General features: G+C 40.4%; 2 protein-coding genes across 4 annotated transcripts in view; one reads left to right on the forward strand and one right to left on the reverse strand.

The window, feature by feature from the left end:
• Positions 1-13,536, reverse strand: part of LOC115030101 (ADP-ribosylation factor-like protein 4C) — a 57,655-nt gene extending 44,119 nt beyond the window's left edge. The window contains exons 1-3 of the mRNA XM_085838012.1: positions 13,311-13,536; positions 12,043-12,258; positions 9,297-9,441 (exon numbers count right to left, since the gene is read on the reverse strand). The gene's annotated coding sequence lies outside the window, so the exon portion shown is untranslated. The remainder of the gene's footprint in view (positions 1-9,296; positions 9,442-12,042; positions 12,259-13,310) is intronic.
• Positions 13,537-13,913: 377 nt separating this feature from the next.
• Morf4l2 (mortality factor 4 like 2) lies at positions 13,914-23,613 on the forward strand. 3 transcript variants are annotated; one of them, XM_085838011.1, is made up of 4 exons: positions 13,914-13,941; positions 16,853-16,942; positions 21,193-21,269; positions 22,313-23,613. In XM_085838011.1, exon 4 carries the CDS (start codon positions 22,337-22,339, stop codon positions 23,201-23,203), a length of 867 nt encoding a protein of 288 aa, XP_085694137.1. In that variant the 5' UTR covers positions 13,914-13,941; positions 16,853-16,942; positions 21,193-21,269; positions 22,313-22,336; the 3' UTR covers positions 23,204-23,613. The 3 variants fall into 3 exon arrangements, with proteins under 3 accessions (XP_085694137.1, XP_021008804.1, XP_029329413.1); XM_021153145.3 differs by lacking the exon at positions 13,914-13,941 and adding an exon at positions 15,433-15,539; XM_029473553.2 differs by lacking the exons at positions 13,914-13,941; positions 21,193-21,269 and adding an exon at positions 15,433-15,539.
• Positions 23,614-27,746: the final 4,133 nt, after the last annotated feature.

The raw sequence follows: 27,746 nt of genomic DNA on the forward strand, positions 1-27,746 counted from the left end.
ATTGGTTTATAGGAGGATATTACATTGAAAAGGGAAGAGAGCCCCTATGTTCCTATTTCTGCCCAGGTAGTGCCAATCGATGAGAAGCCACAAGCAATACCCCTTTGAAAGGAGCAGAGAGTATCTCTTTGATACTGTCCCTGATGGGGCTGGGGTGTCAGGCTGCTGCAGCCCGGAGGCGGGGATGGTGGGGGTGGACTATGGAGATGAGCTTATTGCACAGAGCTTTACTTGTTACAGATCTTGTCCAGATGGGCTAACTACACAAATCTGCCCTGTTGGAAGTCTCAAGAACAATGCCCTGGAGACAGCTACAGTACTGAGCAAAACCCTGTCCAACTGGGCCTCAGATCAGGGCATCAGCTGGTGCTGGGTGCCGAAGAAGCCAAAGTACCAACCAACATAATAGACCAAAGGAATTCACAAAGCCACTCAGAGCTAATGCCAGGTGGAAGGTACTATTCTCACTGGAGCCCTTAAGCAGAGAAGTATTTGCATAATGCCAACCTTAGATCCAGAGCAAATGGCTTTCATTTTCTTCATTCTTCCCACATACATACAGAGACTAGGGAAGCGCTAGGTCTCACTGAAGGGGTTTGACATTTGGCAACCTGTTCAATCACAAAATTGTTAAACTTGGGTCCTTCTTATCAATGAATTGAGAAAAGGTAATGTAAGAGTCTTGTCTAGAGTACTTACCCATCCAGAGACCCGTACTCTTTTCTGCCTGAATCAATCTGATATGATTCTGAGATTTAAACATTTTAAGGGGTGTGTCAGGGTCCTATGAAGAGAAAGTGTTTCAGGTATTTTCACTAATTCTTTGTTAATATTTAATTAGATAAATATTTCATGAATGTATTTTTTCAAGAGGAAAGGCTTTATTTACTCCGTTGTTAAGGCTATTGGTATATCTATCTTCCTAACAGTTTGTTCTGCCTTGTGGAATGCCAGGGGTTTTGCCTCCTTTTTCTCTTTAATCTACAATAGGTCCTTTTGCTCTCTGCAAATTCAGAGGCCAAGCCAAAGCAGCTCTCTAAGTGGAAGAAATACACTGAATAAATTTATTCCTTCAACATTTCCAAAAGCATTTTCTCACCTATCATAAAAGAACATTCTTCTGTTTAAACTATTAGGCTGATTGAAAGTTAGGCTCTCGTTTTGCTGAGCAATCTAAATGCCTCGATGGTACCCAGAATGTGTTACTTCTTCTAGACTTTTTAATGTGTTCTCCCACCACTCTTGAGTGTCTGTATCAGTGTTGGCATTATTAGTCTTATCTCATTACTTCTGCCTACCAAAATCTCAAAAACTGCACTTCACTATGCTGGGATTAATCTTGTTAGGCTGCACTGTTAAGGAACACTCAACAATCTAGATCAGGAATCAGCCAGGGATCAGTAAGCAGGGTGCTACTTGCTGGTTCAATGGAAGAAATGTAGAATATATTTTTTTGAAGGCAAGAGATGCATTTTATACAACTCATTAGCCTGCACAGCTCTGGCACCTAATAATACACAATACGTGTAATTAGAATAAAAGCCTATCTTCCCACTTACTGTATTACATGTTTTGTTCATTCCCTTTCTGTTAATTTATTGAATACAGCAAAAGAGATCCAGAAGCAATCTCTGAAAACCAAGAGTCCATACACATATGTACATACAATGTGGTCTTCAGGTACTACAGAAACAAAACTAAAATGATCTTGTAGGTTACATCACTGAAAAAAAGAATTATAATGTTCTTATTAAACATTAATAACATACCATATATTAAGACTGGGATCAGGTTGTAATTAGAATCCCAACAACTTAGCTAAACACCGTCAGTGACAAGTGAGTCCAGTAGTGGGAATTTCAGCAGCACAGCCATCTGCTTCCCACATGTTCTACATGTTGGTTCTGTGAGGAGTCAGCCATCTCTGAAGGGAAAGGAATTAGAATGCTCTTCCCAACCTCACATTCTGCTCTATCACAGTCTTCAGCTAGAATAATATTTATAGGCTACAAATATGGGCTGAAGGCTTATTAGTCAGAACAGCTTGTTAGCAGGTCTTAAGCCAAGGGGAAGAATGGCCTCTAAGCCAATTCACCAAAACAAAGAATTCTCCGCATGGCAAGACAAAGTCCACTAACATGAAGCCTACCCAAAGAAGTCATATGAGTAGCCCTGTTTTCATCCTCTGCTAACACGTGCAATCTACAGATTCAATTCAATCCTCATCAAAATTCCAACTCAATTCTTCAACGAATTAGAAAGGGCAATTTGCAAATTCATCTGGAATAACAAAAAACCTAGGATAGCAAAAACTCTTCTCAAGGATAAAAGAACCTCTGGTGGAATCACCATGCCTGACCTAAAGCTGCACTACAGAGCAATTGTGATAAAAACTGCATGGAACTGGTATAGAGACAGACAAGTAGACCAATGGAACAGAATTGAAGATCCAGAGATGAACCCACACACCTAGGGTCACTTGATCTTCGACAAGGGAGATAAAACCATCCAGTGGAAAAAAAGACAGCATTTTCAACAAATGGTGCTGGCACAACTGGCGGTTATCATGTAGAAGAATGCGTCTTATCTCCTTGTACAAAGCTCAAGTCTAAGTGGATCAAAGAACTCCACATAAAACCAGAGATACTGAAATTTATAGAGGAGAAAGTTGGGAAAAACCTCGAAGATATGGGCACTGGGGAAAAATTCCTAAACAGAACAGCAGTGGCTTGTGCTGTAAGATCAAGAATTGATCTCTAGCTGCAGATGTATCAAAAGATGGCCTAATAGGCCATCACTTGAAAGAGAGGCCCATAGGACTTGCAAACTTTATATGCCCCAGTACAGGGGAATGCCAGGGCCAAAAAGTGGGAGTGAGTGGGTAGGGGAGTGGGGGGGGGAGTGTATTGGGGACTTTTTGGATAGCATTGGAAATGTAAATGAGGAAAATACCTAATTAAAATAAATAAATAAATAAATAAATAAATAAAAAAGATCAAGAATTGACAAATGGGACCTCATACAATTGCAAAGCTTCTGTAAGGCAAAAGACACTGTCAATAAGACAAAAAGGCCACCAACAGACTGGGAAAGGATCTTTACCAATCCTAAATCCAATAGGGAACTAATATCCAATATATATAAAGAACTCAAGAAGCTGGACTCCAGAAATTCAAATAACCCCATTAAAAAATGGGGTATAGAGCTAAACAAAGAATTCTCAACTGAGGAATACCGAAGGGCTGAGAGGCACCTGAAAAAATGTTCAACATTCTTAATCATCAGGGAAATGCAAATCAAAACAACCTTGAGATTCCACCTCACACCAGTCAGAATGGCTACAATCAAAAATTCAGGTGACATCAGTAGTACCCTTTTGACATCCTCATTTGCTAGAGTCTTAACCACCTGGGACATGTGGTTATGAAAACAGTCCAATTCCCTAGCCTAGCATTAATACCTACCCCAGTATGAGGATGTCTAATTGTCCTTGGAAGCTATTTTAAAAGTATACTCTTCTACCGGAGGATCCAGCAATACCTCTCCTGGGCATATATCCAGAAGATGTCCCAACCGTAAAAAGGACACATGCTCCACTATGTTCATAGCAGCCCTATTTATAATAGCCAGAAGCTGGAAAGAACCCAGATGTCCCTCAACAGAGGAATGGATACAGAAATTATGGTACATTTACACAATGGAGTACTGCTCAGCTATTAAAAAGAATGAATTTATGAAATTCCTAGCCAAATGGATGGACCTGGAGGGCATCATCTTGAGTGAAGTAACACAATCACAAAAGAACTCACACAATATGTATTCACTGATAAGTGGATATTAGCCCAAAACTTAGGATACCCAAGATATAAGATACAATTTGCTAAACGCATGAAACTCAAGAAGAATGAAGACCAAAGTGTGGACACTGTGCACCTTCTTAGAATTGGGAACAAAACACCCAGGGAAGGAGTTACAGAGACAAAGTTCGTAGCTGTGATGAAAGGATGGACCATTTAGAGACTGCCGTATCCAGGGATCCATCCCATAATCAGCTTCTAAACGCTGACACCATTGCATACACTAGCAAGATTTTGCTGAAAGGACCCAAAGATAGCTGTCTCTTGTGAGACTATGCAGGGGCCTAGCAAACACAGGAGTGGATGCTCACAGTCAGCTATTGGATATATCACAGGGCTCCCAATGGAGAAGCTAGAGAAAGTACCCAAGGAGCTAAAGGGATCTGCAACCCTATAGTTGGAACAACATGATGAACTAACCAGTACCCCGGAGCTCTTGTCTCTAGCTGCATATGTATCGAAAGATTGCCTAGTCGGCCATCACTGGAAAGAGAGGCCCATTGGACTTGCAAACTTTATATGCCCCAATATAGGGGAATGCCAGGGCCAAAAGAATGGGAATGGGTGGGTAGGGAAGTGGGGGGCGCTATGGGGGACTTTTGGGATAGCATTGGAAATGTAACTGAGGAAAATATGTAATAAAAATATTAAAAATCAAAAAAAAAAAAGAAAATCTCTGCGCTCTTTTCATTGCTAGGAATGAATGTGATATTTTAAAGAACTGTAAGACCATTAGGGGAGATATGTGTCCAAATTTCAAAGGAAATTTGTAGAATAAAATGTAGAACATAAAAAAAAAAAAGTATACTCTTGCTTTGGATCTATTCAGAGTACAAGGGAGACCTTCTAGTCTATTGTTAAACCCAAGCCATTTTCCTGTAAGTTCCTCTACTGTGCTTGATTTAAAAAGAGAAAACGTGTTGGATCATTTGCTTTAGTAAGACCATTTTCAGAAGGACAAGGAATAGCTCCTGCCCGAATGCCCTTCCAGACATGCTATACCATGCCATTCTATCTACAGGGAAAGGGGAAAGTTTCTTATAAACTGGCATAAGTATCAATTCTCTGAGTCTCCAGTTACACAGAAGGTCTACCTATGGGACTGAATTTCTTTGCAGGATCTAGTATTATAAAGTCTCCATCACTGAACCCAGGTAAGGCAAATCCCTTCACCAGGAATTTAAAGGAACCACTGAGTGACCAGTGTGAGGTAGTCATGCATTTAGGAGCATTATTTAGACAGACGGTAGGTCTTCCTCTGCAGCTATCAGCACTACGCTTGGTAAAATAAAGGTAGGCAAAAGAATGGCGTCCGAATGAGCAAGTGCGCCTGTAGTTCCATGAGCGTTTGGTAATACTGCACAATCTCTCTAGTTAGGAGGACTAATAGAGAAATCTCAGTTTGTGGAGGTGAGGGGTCATGGGAATGATAGCGAGGTAGAGAACATGGAACCACAAGACAATGGGAGGCAAATATCTTGAGTAAAGCAAGGTTTGCATTCATGTTATTCTTTACAAAGGTCAGTGGTCCTTCAGGAGCTAGAACTGTAGCCTAGTGCTTGCCTAACATATGTAAGAATTTCTACTATCAAAACAGCAATTTTAAAATAATTTTTTCCTCTTACAGCTGAAAGACTTCCAAAGATTTTTCTTCATGCATAAGAATACAATCAACCTTTAGACTGGCTTTTACCTAACAATATTGTGTCATCTCCTCTGGATTAATTCACAAATGTTCATGAATTACTTGCCATCACATGCTAAGTACTATAAAAATACATAGACAAAACAGTGAAGGAAAAAAAAATCTCCTTTCCTCAGAGCTCCTATAGTATGACAGGAGAGAGAAAAGTAGAAAACTGGAGAGAATACCTCGGGTATTATGGACAATCTAGCTGCGGTGAAATTGGGAAGGAGGATATCTTAGAAATCTTTCCTGACTGCAGAGACTTGTAACCTGAATGAAGAGAAAGGAACAGAAAGACAAACATCCAAAGAAATGAGAGGTTAGGAGTAAAACAGTTTTTGTTTGTTTGTTGACATGGTTTATCTGAACAGCCCTGGCTGCCCTGGAGCTCACTATGTAGTCCAGGCTGGCCTAAAATTCTCAGAGATCCACCTGCCTCTGCCTCCAGAGCCAAGCAGGAGTAGGACAGTTTTCAAAAGGAGAGAGCAGACATTTGAGTTTTTCAAAAAGGAGGAAAAAGAGGAGGAAGAGGAGGAGGAGGAAGAAGAAGAGGAAGAAGAGGAGGAAGAGAAGATACAATCAAACAACCCTTCCAGGCTTATAGAGAACAAATGCACTGAAAAAAAGTTTAGTTCATCAAGTTAAAATGGTGGCATCCTGGAAGGGCAAATGCAGTTGGTGCTATAGGAACATAAAGCAAGATACTTAACTTGGTCCTGGGGATAAGGTAGGACCCACTGTGAGGAAGTGACACTTAAAGGGAGACTTGAATTCTGGTATAGCCATTATGAAGAGTATAAGAGAGTGAGAAACGCAGCATATGAACTTACTGCTTTGGCCAGAGGAGGTCTCAGTTTTACTAATAATTTTGTTTTATCTGAAATTCCAGATGTATTTTCTTCATAGCCAAATCATGTCTAACCTACTATTGTTCTCTCAAATCCCACCTTCTGGGATCATAGCCAGAAACATTGCTTCAATATTTCTAATCCAAATTTGTCACTTAGCATTTTAGAGGTCTATTATTTGCTGAAGAGAGTGTTACATGCCTGTAATCCTAGTACGTAGAGGTGGATATAAGAGGGTCACGAATTCAAGGCCATCCTTGGCTATATAATAAGTTCAAAGCTATCCTAGGCTACATGAGACCCTGTCTCAAAAACAAACAAACAAAAATTCTATTTGGTATTATTAAGACTCAACTTCACACATATCCCTAAACTCCTTATAAAACCTTCGAATATGTGAGCTATCTTCTATTAGTTTAGCATCACCTAGGATACATCGCATGGTGATGAGCATGTATGTTTGTAAACGAAAGGGTGGATAACACACTGGAGTCTCTGAAACCTCTTTCATAACTTACTATGATCAGGGACATGTACACAAGTAAAGGGGTCTGCTATCCCCAAAAGAACTCCACTAATTTCATCCAAAGACCTAAGATCTGAAATAGACAACTCCTTTCCAATAGTCTCTGCTCCTCGTTCCCTTGCAATTCTGCCCCTTCCCCCATTCTACCTTCTATTGTTTCTTCTGTCTCCTGGTTGTCAGCCAGGATGAGAAAATGGTCTAGCTGTCCTCAGAGACTTACACCAGCCTGGACTGCTCTGCAGTGCCATGAAGGGCCAGGACTTTTGTTTACAGCTGGGAGCCTGATGAGGCAGTAAGCACAGCTGACAGCCCCACTCTACAGCAAACATCAATTTTCCTCTGTCCTCTCAGCCAAGTTTCACAGACCAGCTCTATTGAAAGCTGGCTGTACCCTCCTGGATCTCCCTGACATCCCAGCCGCAACTCTAGGCTGGGAGCAGCTGGGTGGATCTCAGCTTTGTACCTTTTAGGAGCTGTTCTTACTCTCTTCTCTGTCCTTAATTACTAACCATCTTATCTCATCCTCAGGGCCTGGAAGGAACATGTCCTCCGAAGTCCCCATACCCTAAGCTCTATTTGCTCTCTCACCCTAGTGTACAAACACCCTCATTCACGTATCCGTATGGTAACACACTGCTGAAAGTAGATCAAACCCACTATTTCAATGTGTAGTTTGTAGAATCTACCTTTTTAAGCAAAGCAGTAAGGTCTTTAAATGCTTGCACTTTCACACACATGTGCACGTGCACACACACAGCCTTTGCTTTCTGAGGGTTGTCCTACTCTTAAAACTGTCAACAAGGTAGGAAAAACATCTTCCAAAAATAGATAATGACACTCCCTGTCACACATTCCACAATCTGACCTGTTTCCATACCAGCTTTGCCTTCTGCATTGAGGGTAAGCAGAAAGCTTCAATACATTCTTAGCTCCTTCTTGCCCCTTGCTTCCATTTGCCTGTGTTTTGCTCTGCCTTCTGGCTAGTAATTTGGCCAACTAGCTGAAGTTTCTTTCTGTGGTTTTCAACCTCTCTCTGGTCCTAATTTCCTGATAATTGTGAGACGCTGCTTACAGTAGTAGCTCATTACAGCAAAGCTCCCCATGGCATCTGGTGAAGATACGATACTTTGAGGAGACCTTATCAATCTCCAATAAAAAGGGTTTTGTTTTGTTTTCAATCTGGCTCATTCCCTACATCTGACATGGTCCATATCTACTAAAGAATATACATTTTACTCAATGTCTTGGTTAATATGTGGTCTTCTAAACCCATGTTTGTAGTCTAAACCATAACTGATCACTTCTTCTTTCAAGAACTATTTTATTAAGGGAACATTCAGAACTAAAGTAAGGAAATAGTACAAGCAACCCAGTATCTACCATTAAAAAGCTTAGATATGTACTTTCAAGTACTACTGGCTTGTTCTTTCAAACATGGCAGCTATTACAGTTTCAAAAGCTGTAACTTTATCACTTCTAGGAAATTGCAGACTATACGTGGAAATTACCAACATAAGAAACTTAGCTGGGGGAAAAAACGATTCAAAGCAACCACGTGAGGCAAAGTTCGAACCACAGGCATCGACAATGACTGGCGAAAATCGTCTTTATCTTTCTGAGTTAATGTATACCATGGGTGGCTTTACATGATCCCTCCAAGTCAAGTGTGTTGCTGACAAAACCAGAATTTTGGCACGATTCAAGCTAAACTATTAACTAAGGAGGAGAAAAACAAGGGATCCTGTGCAAGTCTGGCATCTCAAGGTTATCTAAAGTCATCGCTGACTAGGTTCAACTCTCAGCTGTTTGGTCATTTGAAATAAGTTTTTCGATGTCAAACAGAGCCATGAGGTGGTATTTAAATTACAGAAGAGAAAAGAAATACCCTAAAAGGACGAACCTTCTCCCTTGACTGTTCCCATTTTTTGCTTTGCCATGGGCTAACAAGCTAGACAGATCCAGCGAAATTTGCAGGATATGTTTTATGAAATTCCTATGGATTAAGGCAGTATAAATAGACAAAAAAGACATCCTTACTATAGAAATGCCATTTTGTTTGGCCTTGAAATGCTGCAATAGTTTTTAACTTGTACATTAAATAATCATCATTTTACGAAATCAGATAAGATAATCAGAACCAATTTTTAAAAAAAATTTTTTAAAAGATTTATATATTTGTATGTGCATGAGTGTTTTGCCTGCATATGAGTACTGTTTGCCTGCATATGTATGTATACCACATGTGTGTCTGGTGCTCACAGGGGATCACAAAATAGGTGTCAAGTTCCCTAGAACTGGAGTTACAGATGCTTATGAGCCACCATATGGGGCCTAGGAACTGAACCCTAGTCTGTTGCAAGAGCAACAAGCTTTCTTACCTGCTGAGCCATCTGTCCAGCTTCTACTTGATACTTCTAAAGTTTGCTTCTGATCTGAGACTGGAACACCTATATGTCCTCTTCTGACCTCAGGGGGCACGAGGCACATAGAGGATGCACAGAAACACATGTAGATGAAGCATCTCTATAAGTAAAATAAAGAAAATTATACACACGTACACACATATGATAGGATAACAAATAAAGCTTAGGGTAAAGCACTCTAAGCCATGGGAGGACACTGGGGATAAACAACAAAACATTGTCTGATCAACACTGACCACGACCTTTTCAGACCAAGGAAGGTTTTGGTATTCCCAAGGTAGTATCAGTAAGGACCATACATACCAACAGGTAAGTTACATGCTCTACAACAGTACTCAAGTAAGAGAGCAAAAATCCTGGCCAACATGTCTTTTTCAACTAACTGCCTTGGTGAGGTTGTCAGCAGGGGTAAGAAAAGGGGAATTTTTCTCACTGTTTCTTTGGAGTGCACAGATCTCTGCAATTTGTCTGCCCTTAGGTGGCCTATGATTCTGATTACCACAAAGGCATTGTATGAGCTAATGGTAGCCTTGCAAATTAATACAGGGTTCATGGAGCCACTGAATTTTCTGTGAAGGCTGAGACTGTAAATAGTTTCTGTCTGGCCTTGGGCCTCAGAACCAAACAAAATGAAGCTATCTTTCCTTTCCAGTTGAAATCACATAAAGACAATAGTGCAGCTGTAAATTCTAAAGACTAGTTCTTATTTTGTGAGAACTGACGATAAGTCAGGAATTTCCTTGAGGTTTTATCCCACTAGTAAGTTAAGGTTACAGGGGGACATTCACATTGATGGGGCAACACAGCATAACAGAAAAAAGCCTGGGCTTTAAAGTCAGGAACAAGTCTGGCCTTGCTCTGCAATTTAGTGGTTGAGCAACTTTAGGTGACTGTTTAACTTCTCTGGGCTTCTGGGAGGATTTGCTAAGATAACGGATGAAAAAAGCTGAGTCCTGTGCTACCTTGAATACAGGAAACACTGTCTCTAGGCCATTTTTCCTTACCACTCTGACTCTACAACCAATTCCCACTATTCACGCTCTTGCCCTTGCAATCCTACTCAGTAAAGCACAAGGATAAACCTATTAGGATACGGCAGCAGCAGTCAGACATGTAGATTCCAGGGCCAGACATACCCCCTTCTTAAAGGACCTCGGGTAGCTTTCCTCCCTCTCCTGAACCTATCCGTAAAATGAAGCACCCCAGCTCTGATCTTGAGAAAAACAGAGAAAGAAAAATCACCTTTTCAGGAGCATCTGTCAAGAGAAACGCACTATGCTAGGCCCTTTTATATACCTCCTCTCATCTAAATCAGCGAAGCTCAGCAGAGCCCTCTGTGATGGTGAAAATGATCTAAAGCCAAATTGAGACAACAGCTAGTAACATTATGTGGCCAGAACAACCAATTGAACCAATTTTTTTTTATCCTAATGAATTCTGACTTAAATAGCCACATGTGCTAGCTGGATACAGTATTATTACATGTTAAGATCATGAAACATTTCTTTCCATGTAATAGGTGATGACACTGAAATTTAGAAAATTTAAGAGAACTCGTTTCAAGAAATAACTGAAAGTTGAATAACTTTGAAATCTGAAACACATCTGTTTTCAAATGCAGAGTTATTCTACAAAGTACCACAATGTGTTGTGTCAGAGTACTTGTTCAGCTTCACTCAATGTTGAATTCCTTGAATTGGTTCTAACAGTGCTCAAAGGAGTCAAAATTCTACCAGTGGAATGACTTAGAGGAGGAGGCCTGAAGAGTACATGTCTGGTGACAAATTCAAAACTGGTCAAAATACAACAGAGAAACTTCTCCACATTTTCTCTTGGGTCAAAAAGTATCAATATATCACAAATAAAAAATAAAAATAAAAATCACTTAAATAGGATCTAAATCAGAGAACTAGAAAGCTCAATACGAGAATCCCAAATGCCAGGAATTATCTAGTAACTCAGTAAATGTATTCATTTATTACTTGTACATTACATATGAATGGAAATAACTGGATACCAGGACTCATTTTCATCACTATAAAATAATACAAAGTGTCACCTAAGCTATAAGCTTATTAGTAGAACTAGAGTGTATAGAGCAATAGAGTGAGTGACCCATAAATGGGTTTTCAAAACTGTGTTTATCATACATGAAACATTATGACATATACTAAAAATGATAACTGCAGAATAGAAAGAGCACTGAAAGGTAAGAGATAAGGAGAGCAGTCCTGAGCTTTTGTGTGATACCCTAGAATAGAGAGGGGAAAGCACCAAGTTACTTCGCCAGACTTGGTTTGCTTTCCTATCATCATCTTAATGGTTCGTCAACATCAGCCAAAGCAGGGACCAATATCTAATATACAGTTTGTTTCAGACTCTGAAAGGGGAACACTTATGGTGACACCTACACATTTCTTAATCTGCAAACCAAGACTGATACTATGCAGGGTATATCAGAACACATTTGGCTTTACATTCTATGGCACCCTCTAGTGGTGTACAAAAAAAAAAAAGAAGTATTGCATTTTAGCTCCCCTCCCCCACCTGCCCCGCCCAAAGCAGTGGTTCTCAAATTTTAGAGTGCATTGGATTCACTAGAACAATTTGTACTGGCGTGGCTTGCCAAGTCCCATCCAGAAAGCCTTTGATTTATGAGCCGTAAAGTAGAGCCTACGAATCTAATATTCTGATAACTTACCGGGTTTTACTGATGCTTCTGATTTGTCTGAGTTGGAGAACTGCTTTAAGAAAACCTTTCACTGTTGTGGCTGGAGAGATGGCTCTACCGCAGGACCCAAGTTAGGTTCCCAGCATCCATGTCAGGTGTCTCAGAACAGCCAGTAATTCCAGCTCCGGGGGACCCAGTGCCTCTGACTTCTGAACACATGTCACAGACACACATGTAGATGTATGCCTAATTAAAAACAGTAAAATTTAAAAAATTAAAAACCCTTCACCCATGTGTGTACAAATACATATCATTAGTAACCAAAACCTATTTTTTTTTTTTGGCTGATTATAGTGTGTAGTAGAATTTTGTTAAGAAAAAGAAATACCTATGGGAAGGATTTAATACAACATCTGAAATACAGAAAATAATAAAAATTGATGGTCTGACCCGGGAGATGTAGGGGGTCTGCTGCTCAAGCATGAGGGCCTAAGTTCAGTTCCCCAGCACGTATATAAAAGCTGAACATGGGGCACCTATCTATAACCCCCTTGTTTTAAGGGGGACTGTTGGTAGAATTGGGCAGATCCTGGGAGCTGCTCACTGACAAGCCAGTATAGCCCACGTAGCAAACTCTGAGTTCAGTGAGGTCCTTCCATAGAAAATAAGGTGAACCGCGACAGAGGAAAAGACCTAAATTAAGGTCAACTTTAGCCGCAAAATGCACAGGCCACACACGTACATAGAGAAATAAAAAAAAAAAACAAACCCTCAAGGCTACATCATTATGCGCTGTGAAACCTAAGTGAAATGCTTTACTACTTACTATGGACTTTAAAAGACGCAACCACGTTTTTTCGGAATATAACGAGAATAGTAGGAAAAAAAAATGCCCTTTGTCTTAGAAAAACAGCTTAGTCAGGAACTCCACTACTCCCAAGGCTGTACCTGATAACCAGCCCCCAATGACATCAGTCGCTAAGATAACCAGACACGGGACAAGAATCCCATGACGCCCGCTGGACAGTGAGTATATAAGGACGGAGATAGAAAGCATCGGTCTTTCGCTGCACACCTGGAGAGACACCTTGAGCCGCCCTTGCGGCTGGAGAATCTCCCCAGGCTCCTGCATCGGAGACTAGGCCTGATCTTCAGGTAAGGTCCATCACACAGGTGAGCTCCCTCGGGGGGAGGGGGGGGTGGAACAGGCTTAAAACTGTAGTTAGGAACTAAGAGTTTTAAAGGTGTAATGACTCTCACCATGATAAAATATAACTTTTGGTATACTAAGTACCTACCTTCTCGCTCCGGACAGCACAGAACCACTACATAAACCTGAGGGGCCAACACACGTATCTGATAAAAATTTCAAGAGGAAAAAAAAGTGAGCAAAAAAGAATATTCTTTCATTGGTTTATTTATGTAGTGACGGGGCCTCAATGTATAATCTAAGCTGGCCTTTAATTTGCGGCCCTTCTTCCTCTCAAGCGCTGATACCCCGGCTGCAGCACAGCTCACAAAAGGTTTTAGCATCAGATTTTAGGCCCATTTATCAATCCTGAGTAAAAACAAAAGATGTGCAGGAAGAACAGGTGACCTTTTTTCTTCTTAAGGAAATTAACCAGAATTTTCGGATATATAATTCCTTGCCTAGTACTGTTACTTCACAGAACTTGATCGTATTCATCTTTAGGAATTTAAGATATATATGAGTCAGCCAGAGATTAGGGAGCCCATAAAATAAGAAGTGGGTGGAGCAAAAAAATAAATCACTCTCACAATCCCTGGGAACCAAGCAGTAACTCCTTTGGCTGGGATTTGGTGACATCTAGCGGCAGATTCAAGAGGTTTACTGCCTAGCCAGTGAACTTTCTGGAAAATTGGCCGAATGTGTATTTGATCACTCCGCTTGGAGATTAGGAAAAAAAGGTAGGTGAGGCTCACCACCCACAGGAAACTGGAGTTGTCTCTATCACTGAGGAACTTAGTTGCCTACGTTTTCATTAAAATTTTGTGTGCCAATTTAGCGATAAACCTGGGGAGGGGCATAAGGGAGGTTCGCAGTAAATTTGGTGAAGGGCAAAGGGGAGGCCTCGGGGACAGAGAGGAGGGGGTGTACAACTGGAACCTAATATAGTTCTGAATCCTAACCATGGAAGAAGTTTATTTTGGTAGACTAAAATGTGGGAATGAGCATCTCTAGGGTCTAAAATTAAATCGGACTGGGTGGAGGTGGCGCATGCTTTTAATCCCAGCGCTTGGAAGGCCGTGAAGGGACAGGTGGGTCTCCGAGTTCCAGGCCAGCCAAGGCTACCTAGTTACAACAGGCCTCAAAAACAAACAAACAAACAAAAAACCGAAAAATGGCAAAGAAAAGAAAGGAATTTAATTAAATCGGCAGGTCTTTTCTTACAAAAGCCCTTTCCTTTAGATACTAGCACTGTCCTGGTTATTCTCAGTTTTATTAATGCAGTTTGCAAACATAAAAAAGGCAGAAAAATCCACCGAAATGAGGGACCTCACCTACGCTCGCGCGCGCGCGCACACACACACACACACACACACACAGCCCCTCCCGTCCCCACCAGGCTGCACGCCTGCGCACACCCATCATCGCCAGCGCCACGAGGGCGGCTGTACGCCCACACCCACACTCCACGGCCACGCGAGCGTGCGTGCGCGCAGACACCCCGTTTCTCCAAAGCATCCGGGCATCCGCCCAGTGGCACTCACCACCCTCACACGCCTCACGCCTCACACCTCAAAACCTTCATTATTCCTTTTCCTTTTGGTTTTTTTTTTTTGGGGGGGGGGGCGTTGGTGTTTCTTTTTTCCTCTCTCCCCAGGTCCGCGAGTTGCGCAACAGGCTCGGGGGCGTGGCCCCGGGTCTGCCCTCGCTCTTCCCACTCGCGGGAACCTTAGCTCATTTCCGCCTAGCCTGTTTCCGCCAGCCACGTCGGCACTTCCTTTCCCAGCGGGGCGGGGGCGGGGCGGGGGCGGGGGAGGGGAGCGGACCCACAAACCCATAATGCCTCCCTGCAGGAGAGAAGGCGAGCGCGAGGGGGAAAAAAAAAAAAAAAAACCACGGTCAGGGGAACTCTGGGTCGTGAAGATGGGCCACGTGAACGCGCTGCCCTATAGACTTCTGACCCAACGGCTGGAGCGCACTTGGAGGGCGGGCTAAGATCCTAAAAGAGCGATCGCCATTGGCGGGAGCCCTCACTGAAGAAGGATGCTAATTGGTTTGCTGTTGGCCCTAAGCATGAAGAAGCAGGTTGCTAGCACCCGCCTTTACTGCAGCTGAGTGTCACTGCTGACGTGAGGGCGGCCGTCCAATCATCTGGGTATGGAACATTCTAAAACTCAGACAAGACGGCTAGGATTGGCTGATGGGCTAAGCCCGCCTCCAGGGTGACGTGTCTGCCTATGGATATCAGTTGCCAGAGAAACCTGGCTTTACTATGGCGGTTGGAGGAGCAGCAGTGATCACACGTCGTCTGCTGGAGAGAGCTGGATTCTCGTTTCAGGTTTCGGGGTGGGGGTGGGGAGGAAGGGTCGATGATTTCCTCTTTTCTTCTTGACTTATGGATAGGATTAGCTCGTGCCTTCTCATTCAGGCAAAGCGGAATTCGTATTCCTGCTCGCCAACGCCCAGCTTGGGCAAGGCTCTTTTCTGTGTCTCGGTTTCCATGTTTGTAAAATGGTAATAGTAGCTATCTCAGACGCGGATTCAGATGTGCCTAGTAAAATAGTGCGTGTGAGGCATTCGGTGTGAAGCCTGTCCCCGAAAGGTAGTAGCAATTGTTACTAAAGATATTTCTAGAAGCGATGAAAAATTTTAAATTACGCAAATTTGCTCGATATCGTATCTTTTTCTGTACATCATCCTCTTTCTTAGAAGAAATTATGACGATAGGCATTTATTAAGCCTTCCCGATAAAAATAATTGCTAGCCCATAATTGCTAATAGAATGTGGGGATCGGAATTTTCCCACATTAAGTCAAAAAGCAAAAGGATGTAGGGGGAAAGCGATTGAGAACGACCTCCTGAAGCACATGCGAGGAGTAGGCCTTGTTTGAATCCTGATTCGAGCACACCAATTGTAAAATTTTCTTGAAGACGTATCGGGGATTTTTGAATGCAGGATTAATATTCTTCAATGAAGTCGGTGTCAGATTAATTTTTTTAATGCTTATGGTGGTGATGTGGTTCTGTTTTCAGAATGCTTTATTTTGTGGAAAGAAATAGAAATGCTTAGGGATTAAATGATGTCAGAAAATGGCTTCAAAATCCGTGGATGACTAGGGTCTGCTTCAGGATAATTTCAGCGATAGACAGCGAGGGGAGGGGTAGCATCAGGACCCTTAGATTAATCATTTAAAGTGGGGGGTGGGCAGATGGGGTTTCCTGGATTTGACCTTTTTTTCCCATGGTATATATTTGAAATATTCTAGAATTCTGAAGTCATTTTTTCCCCGATAGCTTAAAAAACCGTGGGGGGGGGGGAGCAGTGGGTGGGGTTACAGATGAAACAAGATGGCCTTCAGTTGGTAATTGTTGGAGCTGGATGAAGGATTCGCAGCCGTTTGTACTGCTCTTCTTTTACAATTTGATTTATTTCACATTATCCTTAATAGAAATTAATGATTTTTTTCCAAAATTGATAAACATACAAGAAAGTACATTTATCTGAAAATAAAACTACAAGAAAAATAGAATTTGTACATTATCAGCTTTGATGTCCTTTGTGTGAGATAAAATTTTATTTACTGATGGAAAGGAAAGTCACCATCTCATATCTTTTTATGTCCTTTTCCATCTCTTTGTTTGACCTTCTAGGTCATCATCAGAAAAGCTAAGTTTGCTATACAGTAAGGATCAGGAGATCTGACCCTGGTTGCAGAACCATTCCTGGTTGCAGAATACAGGGTAAGTGCCTTCCTTCTGGCCTCAGTTTACAGACCAGCTATATCACAACCTTCTTAGATGTGTAGGAGTATTTTGAAGATTAATAAGCTGCCATCTGAGAAAGAGCTTTAAATTCTGAAAAGGGAAGGATAAACAATATAGTCATGCATAATCTTATTCTCTTAATTAAAAATTAGTGCTCTATGAAGGCTTCACACTTCCAAATATTACATTATTTTTCTCTACAGCAAATACAGATTTGATGGATTTGATTGCTGGCTCTTCGGCTTTCTGTGTAATTCTGAGCAAGAAACTTCCTTTGTTCCAAAATGTCTTCATAAAAGTATTTCCTGTAATAATACTTATATAGCTTTAATAGTCGTGAGACATTTTATGTATATATAAAAGCACATTTTTGTAGAGAAATAAATAATATTTTCTTGGAATTATTTTTAATTAATATTGTTGGTTTCTCTCATTTTCCAGAAGCAGCCATTAACTACTAGGACTGACTTCTGAAATTAAGACTTCTGGTTTTTCCAACCAATCTTTAAAAAAGCTTTAAGGCTATTTCCTTATGAGGAAATTTCCAAGAACTATAATTTTAGCTACCATATCCAGCATGCTAAGCGATCTTTATGTAATTTTCCTCTTTTGTTCAGACTGGAGACCATCAGTTGGGTTGGGAATGTAGCCCAGTTGGTAGAGTTGCTTCCCCAGCATACATGGAGCTCCAGGTTTGGGAGCTCCAGGTTTGAATCCCCAGCACTGCCCAGACCAGGCCCAGACAGTGGCACATGCTTACAATCTATTAGGGGATAGAGGCAGGGGGGTCAGAAGGTCAAGGTTGACCTCAGCTATCTAGGAAGTTTGTGTCTAGCCTGGGACATGAGATCCTTCCTCAGTGTTCATTGTTTTTTAGACATGTAGAATGTTCCAGGATCCATATGAGAAAGCTGATATCTACTTGATTTTAGCCAGAGACCAGGAGATGAAAACATGGTCTAATTAATGTCGTCCCCCCCCCCCTCACTTTTAAAGGGCTTATGACACATACACATAAAAGTACATTTGGAGTCTGGTTACGTGAACCTATGAAAGGAAGGGGTGTGCCTCAGTCTCTTCACAGGGACATTTTTAAAGGAATTCTATAATTGCCTTAATTTCTCTCCTTTGTAAGGACTGTGTTTAAGGGGAAGGCAGTTCCCTGGCAGAGAGGCAGTTTAGAGAATAAGTGAGAAGTTGGTCCATAGTAGATCCATAGATACTGGCAAAGCAGGGGGCAGAGAGATCTGAAATGGGAAAGCCTCAAAGAGAAGGCTCTTGCCTTGGACCTTTGGGACTATCTTGAGTACAGTGGTACTGAAGTAAAAGATGAAAGGATGTAAAATCCATGAATGACCACATCACAAAAATTCATGAATCAGATATATGGCTCAGGGTTTTTTGTTTTTCTCATTTCCCCCTTGTTCTCTCTACAGTCAGTCACCAATTTTCTTCATTTCCTTCTAGATGACCTAACTAAAATCTTGCCTAAAATGTGTACAGATATGTATAAAAGTTGTTTTATGATTTTCTTTGTATAAACTGAGGTGTTGATATACAACTAGCTATGTTTATTTAACAAATAGTCTTTGAATGTCTTTGTTCCTTCATAGATCTCTCTGTCTAACTTCTTTTGTGGTATTTCTTTCACAGTGACTGTCCTTTAGCTGAGATGATATTCCAAATTATGAGTATATCACATTTCATCAAGTCACTAGAGGGTTACCCCAGTATTCTCCCACTAAAATAATGCCACGTCAGCCACCATTTATATGCATTAACAAGTATTCCAGAGCAACATTAATATCTTTAAACCGTAATAATGGAACCATTATGATACTGTTGCAAGAACAACCAGAATAATCAGAAGAGCCCAGAAATGGGTGTGGTGGCTCATGCCTATAGTTCCAGTGGTAGGAAGGCAAGAGGGTTAAGGTAAATTCTAGGCCAGCCTCGGCTTTGGAAGAGAGCAACTTAAAAGTAACGTAATTTTCTAAGGCACATACATTTATGAATATAAAATAGCATTTCTCATTGAGAAAAGGATAGACTGATCAGTAGTGAACATTGATAAAAGATTGCTATAAATTTGGGAGAAACTAAAACCATGCTAAGAAATAATTTCTATAGCGTTTCTTTGGCTATCATTTTCCCTAAGTGAAACAAAGCCAAAGGTTACAAAGCAGCAGCCAGCCAGGTTTGTTTACAATGCTGAGATATATAAGTGGGCCCAGTCCATAAGACAATGTTAAGCACACTTCAACTCTTTTTTTTTTTTTTTAAGATTTATTTATTTATTTATTTATTTATTTATTTATTTATTTATTTATTATATGTAAGTACACTGGAGCTGTCTTCAGGCACCAGAAGAGGGCATCAGGTCTTGTTACAGATGGTTGTGAGCCACCATGTGGTTGCTGGAATTTGAACTCAGGACCTCTGGAAGAGCAGTCAGTGCTCTTAACCGCTGAGCCATCTCTCCAGCCCCACACTTCAACTCTTATAACAACAACAAAAACCATTTTATGAGTCAGTGTGAAATAAGAAGCACCCTAATACAAAAGGAAATGAAAATACCTATGGAAGAAAAAAAGGTGATTGTATAAAAGGTGGTTTGAAATCCTACATATACAAATGAAGATGCCCCACAAGTTAGATTAGCAAAAAAGTGGATTGGGGAATTTTTGGGGGGGTGCAGAAGAGGTCTTTGAAACTCAAGGTATAATTGGATTAGTAGAATCTAGTGTGGTTGAAGATGGAAGAATTAACTTGCCATGGTTTTGGCTAGGAACACAAGTTAAAACAGTTATGAGGTGAATTGGATAATATCACCAATTAGGCAACTACCTTGAATATATCCTTCAGAGATACTTACCTAGTGCTCTTTAATATATCTATGTATTGGTGTCTAGTACTGAGTTTTTGTAATGAAATATTTAGAACATTGTCTACAACAATGGGGCCAAGGGTTTTAAAAGCCTTTAACATCAGACACCAAAGAGCCCTCCAAGGGAAAGCATTTGTCAAAAATAATTTGAAGAGATCCTAGAAAATGATAAATTTACCAAGATCCAACTCAAAAGGACAAAGACATGTAAAAATTGGCGATGGGTTTATAAGATAGAGTTTTTGAAGGGTAAGCAATTTAGTGCCATGGTAAAAGCCTTAAATAGTTATGTATACCTGAATCCACTAAATCAGCTTGGGATGAAAAGAAATGTATAGTCACAGCCCAAAAGATGCATATTACAAACCTTAATGTGGGAATATGATTTCCTTTAAATGATTTTTTTAAAGATGAGATCTAATATTTAATAATATGTGCCTACCTTAAATGTGTAAGTAAGGACAAACAAAACAGTTATTTTAAAAAAGTTCAGCTGTCATTCTCAAGCTCCTTGGTAAGTAAGTGCTGATGAGCAAGGCAAGTACTCTCCTAACCGGGTTACATTCCCAACCCTCAACAGCTTCAAAAGAAATGCTTGTTTTAGAATGTGTTGATCTCTTAAGAAAAATGGGTTGTGGTTCTCCAAACCCTTGTGTAAACGGGAACCCACTCCCCGTTCGTACATGCTTTTGTCCTTTGAGTTGGTCCTTAGTAAATTAAAGCTAGAATAGCAATTCTTTCCTCGGGGGAGAGGGGCTACCCCGGATATGTAATAGGCGCATGTTTTACACATTTGCACACTCACTTAAAACAAATGGAATCACACTGTTCCTAAGAGCTGTGCTTAGTTCTTTCTGTCCTGCCTGTCCATTTTAGACTCCCTCTCTGTTCTACTTACCTATTTACCTAAGGACATTAAACAGTTTTCCGTGTCAGTATATAGGGCTCTGTTTAATTGATTTGGGTATTCTGTAGTGTGCATTATAATTTGTATCATCCTCTCCCTACTGAAGCAGCTATAAATAAATGTCTGCAGTTCCTCATTGCAAGTACCAATTCAGTGAACCATCCACATTGGCGTGTGGAAACGTTTGTGGGGTACTATGCTAGCTGTTCAGCTGTAACATGGCGTTCTATAGCAACTAGGAATAAATAGTTCTTCCTGTATGAAATGAAAAGAGGCTGAGAGTAGACATACATATATGTCTTCAACTCCATTTGGCAAATCAAAAGCTCGTTTACTAATTTCCTTCATATATCTTAGGCACATTTATAATTTTTTTTCTTACATGTTTTGCAAAAGTTCATCTTCATTGCAGATACCTACTTTCCTTTCTAGGTTGTATTCCCACTTCATCTTTCCAGACCATCCTAGGAAATACTAGGAATCCTTGGAAGGAAAAGAAGGAACATTGTGTAAGTCAAGGGAATTGTTGAATGAGTCATGCCATCATAGCAGGAGGCTTGTTTTTTTTATTCCTTTTCACTGAACATTATTTCTCTTGAAACTCAACCTCTTTATCTTCTGAAGTCACAATCTTAACTCTCTGATGAAAGTCTCACCATTTTACCTGTGGTCTCTTTCTTGCTAACTCCTCAAATACTTTCTTCCTTATCTTTTCTGGACTTCTACGTATGCAATTCTTTCTCTTTTTTTAAACGTTCACTGGTTTATAGTGTATGCTTCAAGCTACATGATAATAAATCTCCATTTCTCTGTTTGAGTGCACTCTCCAGATATAAAAGTCCAAAACTAAGTACCTTTCTCCTCTAAGCAGTTTACTTGGGATACAAGAGCATGCATCCTTAAAGCCTGAAAGTTGTCCCTAACTCCTTTCCCAGTTTCTCATCTCTTCTAGCAAATAGTTACTAAAAGAGATCCTTTATGCATGTGACTATCGATGGACTAATCTTGTTTGCTGATGGTGTCAAACGAATTCTTTAAAACTCTGTACTTTACTAAAACTACCTGGGCTTAGTCATACAGAACCCATTTTGACTCTAACCTTTAATCATTGTGTTCCTCGGTGTTAGGTCTGTGTATGTTGCCATCACAGTACTCAAGGCCTACCTAGACTTGTATGCACGAACCTTTACTGTTAATTCATTTTACCTCCAACTTCCTTATTTCTTGCAAATTCTTATTCTTGTTCCAAAGTCTTGATTTTGACTCTGCTTCCTTCTATGGTTTTGTCACAATATCTTTCTCTAAAATTAAATCCTTATCTTTTAAATAGCATCAAGAGACGAAATTGTGGGTGTGTCTGTTGAATTGTTAGGTGAGGCAATTGTGGGTGGGAGTAAGGATTTTGAGATAGAAGACAGAAAAGCACTTACAGGTGGTCCTCTGAAATAGGACCCAAAATCTACATTCCAACAGATGTTAGCATGTGTTGTGGTCTGATGGGTCATAAAGTCACCATAGTAAACAACCAAATACAATACTTTATGTATTACAGTGGTTGGAATAAAAACAGGGTTGAATGAGTTCCAGAAAGCAGGCTTCTCAAACTCGTGGACAACAATCTGCCGAAGAAGACAACTTTAAGAAACCAACTCGAAGCAACATGCAGAGAAGTAAGATGAGAGGAGCTGCCTCGGGAAAGAAGTCAGCTGGTACACAGCCAAAGAATCTCGATCCAGCCCTGCCCGGGAGGTGGGGAGGTCGCTCTGCTGAGAACCCCCCTTCTGGTTCTGTGCGGAAGACCAGGAAGAACAAGCAGAAGGCTCCTGGCAACGGAGACGGTGGCAGTACCAGTGAAGTTCCCCAGCCCCCTCGGAAGAAAAGGGCACGGGCTGACCCCACTGTGGAGAGCGAGGAGGCCTTCAAGAGTAGGATGGAGGTGAAGGTGAAGATCCCTGAAGAATTAAAACCCTGGCTGGTGGAGGACTGGGACTTGGTTACGAGGCAGAAGCAGTTGTTCCAGCTCCCTGCTAAAAAGAATGTCGATGCCATTCTTGAGGAGTATGCCAATTGCAAGAAGTCACAGGGAAATGTTGATAATAAGGAGTACGCAGTTAATGAAGTTGTAGGAGGGATAAAAGAGTATTTCAATGTGATGCTGGGCACTCAGCTGCTGTACAAGTTTGAAAGGCCTCAGTATGCTGAGATTCTGCTGGCTCACCCTGATGCGCCAATGTCGCAGATCTATGGGGCGCCACACCTACTGAGATTATTCGTGAGAATTGGGGCAATGTTGGCCTATACGCCCCTTGATGAGAAAAGCCTGGCATTATTGCTGGGCTATCTGCATGATTTCCTTAAGTATCTGGCAAAGAATTCTGCCTCTCTGTTTACTGCCAGTGATTACAAAGTGGCTTCTGCTGACTATCATCGCAAAGCCCTGTGAAGGTCTACTGACCGCTCACTATTGTCTGCTATCTGTAAACACTTCTGTTTAGTCCTTTCATGGTATAATTGATGTTCTTTAAAACTGTCAGTGTAAAACAGGGCTTATGTTTCAGTTTGTTTTCCTGTTCTGTTGTAGACAGAAAATAAAAGGAGTACCCAGCTCCTTTCCTCATTTCAAAGTTGCTACCAGTGTATGCAGTAATTAGACAAAGAAGAAATTCAGTAGACCATTTTATTGCCTAGTTGACAACATTGCTTGAATGCTGGTGGTTCTATCCCTTTGACACTACACAGTTTTCTAATATGTGTTAATGCTACGTGATGAGATGCCCTGGTTCCTAGTGCCAAAGGTTCAACTTAATGTATATACCTGGAAACCCATGCATTTGTGCTTTTTTTTTTTTTTTATGGTGCTTGACGTCCGTAAACAGCCCATCCTCTGCAAGTCCATCTTTGTTGTTCCTTAGGCATTCATTCTATCTTTGCTCAAATTGTTGAAGGATGGTGATTTGTTTCCTGGTTTTTGTATTTGAGTCTAATGCACGTTCTAACATGATAGAGGCAATGCATTATTGTGTAGCCACAGTTTTCTGAAAAGTTGATATTTTAGGAATTGTATTTCAGATCTTAAATAAAACTTGTTTCTAAATTTCAAAGCAAAAAAAAAAAAAAGTGTGGTGTTCTTTTTATGTTCCTGAGACTAGCAAATACAGGGTCGAGGTATTTGGGTGGCACAGAAGAAAACTGGCTTTCAAAGGAAAAATTCCTTTCTTGGACTGAAGAGACTGCTCAGCCTGTTCTCCTGTTTCAGAGGGCCCAAGTTTGTTTCTGGTAACTCACAAGCACCTGTAACTCCAGCTCTAGGGGATCTGGTGCCTTCTGACCATCTCAGGTAATTCTGTGGACATGTATATGCCACCACACGTACACATAGTTAAAAGTAAAAAGCTTTTTTAAAGATTCTTGCTGTAGCAGGTAAGGTCAAGTTATTTTCCCTCTTTGGTGTGGCTTCTCTGGGCAGATTACTTACTAGTGACACTTGTAGCAGCCTGGTTTGCTCATGATGTTCTTTACTCCTGTGGATTCGGCCCGCACACCAGGATCAGTACTCTTAATTGCCCCTTCTTGCCATTCTTTTATGAGCTGTGCCCAGGTCCTAGCCCCAAAGCTTTAATTCTTAGCAGAGGAAACCTGGGAAGCATACCCTGTGGATTAACTTCTATCAGAAATATATGTGGTTTTTTTTTCTAAATCTTAACGTGCAAATTTCCCAGCCACGCCCCACCCCAACTATTTTATTATTTTTTGCTTTTAGCAAATTGTTGAAATTTAGGAAAGTATTACAAAGGGCAAATAGGAAGTAAGAATCATAAATCCTACAGGATCAGTCAGAGTCCTTGAAGTCTCTTCCCAAATTCTTGGCAGAGAATATAGTCATGGATTATATTATTCAGTTTGTACAGGTAAAACAAGTTGCTATAGATTGGTGAACAGAAATACGTTTCTTCAATTCTGCAGCAGAAAGGACCATGGTGCTGATGGAGTTAGCTTTTCTGAAGCCTCAATTTCTGTAAATAATAAGTTATACCTGCATTTTTGAGTTGTAAGGGCTATATGAGGGGGAGGTGACTTAAATTCAGCCCATTCCATGGGATTTAGTACCCCTAGGCAAAGGTTACTTGGGAATGGTATACACCTGAGTGGAAAAAGGGCCATCTAACAGCAGTTGTGATATACATATAAACTCTGAAAAATGAGATGCCAAGATAAAAAGGAATGGCTAAACTCAGTGTTTCACTTCTATATCATAACATACAGTGTCCTCCTCCCTCTTGCCAAACTTAAAGGCCAGACAAAGAAGACCTTACATGTCCTCTCTAATTGGGAAGCCTGGGGTATGCAGAGTGAGGAGAACTGGATGGAGGAGGTCAGGTACAACACAAGGATGTCTAACATACCAGAAATAACCATAGTTAACTATTTTACCATATACCCATAGAATTATGAGTGTATATGTTAATAAAGTGAGATCAGAATATATATATATATATATAAAATTATATATATATATATATATATATATATATATATAATTTAAGTGATTCTGTTCCCAGATTGATAAGAAAAGGACCCTATTTTTATGGTTTTGGTGGGGGCTGCTTTTCTCTATTTTAAAAAGATTGTTTCTTTTCTTTTTTAAAGTCTATTATTTAAAAGCTCCCTCTTCAAATCCTCCCATGTACCCCTCTTTCCTTTCTCTCAAATTTATGGTCTCTTTTTTTCATTGTTTTAAAATGAGTGAATGGAAGTCAAATGGGAAAATTCTTTTAAAAAAAAAAAAAAGGTATGGAGGGGCCTAGAGAGCCAGCTCGGCAGCGAAGAGCACTTGTTGCTCTTGTAGAGACATGGGTTTGGTTTCTGGCACCCATGAAATGGTGGCTCACAACCATCCATAACTTCAGTTCCGAGAACCACACATACATGCCTGCAAAATACACATAAACTTTTTTTTTTTTTTTAAAAATGAGTTGCTGTATAGCAAAATTCAGTATAAATTGCCACACAGTGAAACAGTATTTTAGCCCCCAAAATAGAGGAACAGAATATAAATATTGGAATGAATATATATATTTCATAATTTGGAACATTTGAATAAATGAAAGAATGATATAGTCAAGAAGTGTATTGAGGAAATATTTCTGGGAGTGATGTTAGATTTTTTTTGCGTTACATTTTACTACAAAATAAATGGTTGGCATTTCATTGATGAAACCAAAGGTTGCTGCCCTAAAATAGAGGTTTTTATACCCTTAACTCAGATATGCCCTTTCTGAATATTAGATTATTGGCAAAGTGCCCATCAAAAATAGGTAGATTTAAGAATATAAATATTTACATTATCTTCATGATGAAACAACACTGAGGAAATTGTGAGAAATAATCTGTTCTATATCTACAGCACAGTTATATATCCATAAAATAGTTGATATCCATTATGATTTTTCTACAAGTAATAGCGGACTAGAAAAATAAAGCTAAACTAACTTAGAGTCTAATTTTTAAAAAGTAGTTTTTCTTTATCTTAGACATAAGTTTTTGAGACAGCATCTCTCTATGTTGCCCTGGATGACCTGAAACTTGCTCTGTAGACCAGGAAGGCCTTTGTGCTGGCTGGATTTCTATCACCTTGTCATAGGCTAAAGTCATTTGAGAGACGGGACCCTCACTTCCATAAGATTAGGCTGTAGGCAGGCCTATAGCACATTTTCTTAATTAGTGATTCACTGGGCAGGGCCCATTGTGAGTAGGGCCACCACTGGGCTGGTGGTCCTGAGTTCTGTAAAAAAGCAGGTTGACATGTTAGCTTTAGTCTCAGCATTCAAGGCAGAGACAGTAGGATCTCTGTGAGTTTAAGGCCAGCCAGGCATATATAGAAAATACCAGGCCAGGCCAGTATAACGAGACCATGTCTCCAGAATATTTTTAAAAATAAATAAGGGCTGGTGAGATGGCTCAGTGGTTAAGAGCACTGACTGTTCTTCCGAAGGTCCTGAGTTCAAATCCCAGCAACCACATGGTGACTCAAAACCACCCGTAATGAGATCTGATGCCCTTGTCTGGTTCGTCTGAAGTCAGCTATGGTGTACTGATGTATAATAAATAAATCTCTAAAAAAATAATTAAATAAATTACACCCTGGTGGGAAATGTATTTCATTGTTCGTCCCTTTTCTCCTAGTGACACAAACCATCCATCCTATGACCTTATTGGGCACAGAAGCCTGGAATGACCCTGCTATGATTAGTTGTCTATGCTATTTAGTGATAAATTTCACCTTTTCTGAAATGCAATATCTTTACATCATTGCTCCTTTCTCCCAACTCTCTGAATAGGGGACACTTTGTCAAGAGTGGATGCACTCAGCTCCCTGGGCTATAGCAGTGTTTCTTGTGTCCTACATGTCTCTGCCGCTGAAATGACATATGAACCCTGATTTCTTCACTGGCTGTTTTTCAGTGCCTCCATTCCCGTCCAGAGACATGTGGCTTGGTTTCATCAATGAATTAATAATCCTGAAAATCGAGAGAAGCGATAAGGAAAACAGCATGGATACTAACATGGCAATGCCAGACAATGTAATTTAATTCATGGTAGTTTCTTGTTATTTTGGATACTTAGTTTCTTCTTTATTTTTCAGTGAAACTTCAGGAAAGACCCAGAGTACTTTATTTGGCCCTAAATTAAATCATCCTGTTCATTAAAAACTTGGACCATTATATCTAAATTCTTACCTGACTCCCAATTTAGCAAGTTTTATTGTATTGAAATTATAGACATAATACAGTTTTATCTAGCCAGATGGCTTCAAAAGTAAAGGGGAATTGTAAGAATCCATTTACTCCCATGACATTCAGCTCTTAGTTAACATGATAGGCCCATGCTTTTCTGTCCTCCAAATAGCCGTACAATTACTTTTGTTAAATTACAAATTGAGCCTTAAGTGATTCGAATACCCAGTACCAAATACTAAAGGGCCTCCT

This window comes from Mus caroli, unplaced genomic scaffold, assembly GCF_978045245.1.
Source record: "Mus caroli unplaced genomic scaffold, Mus_caroli_1 scaffold_5, whole genome shotgun sequence".
In the NCBI taxonomy this organism is placed as follows: Eukaryota; Metazoa; Chordata; class Mammalia; order Rodentia; family Muridae; genus Mus; species Mus caroli.

Bases quoted from the DNA above. Each gene is read 5' to 3' on its own strand.
- Morf4l2 (XM_085838011.1), top strand. From the start codon at position 22,337: ATGAGTTCCAGAAAGCAGGCTTCTCAAACTCGTGGACAACAATCTGCC.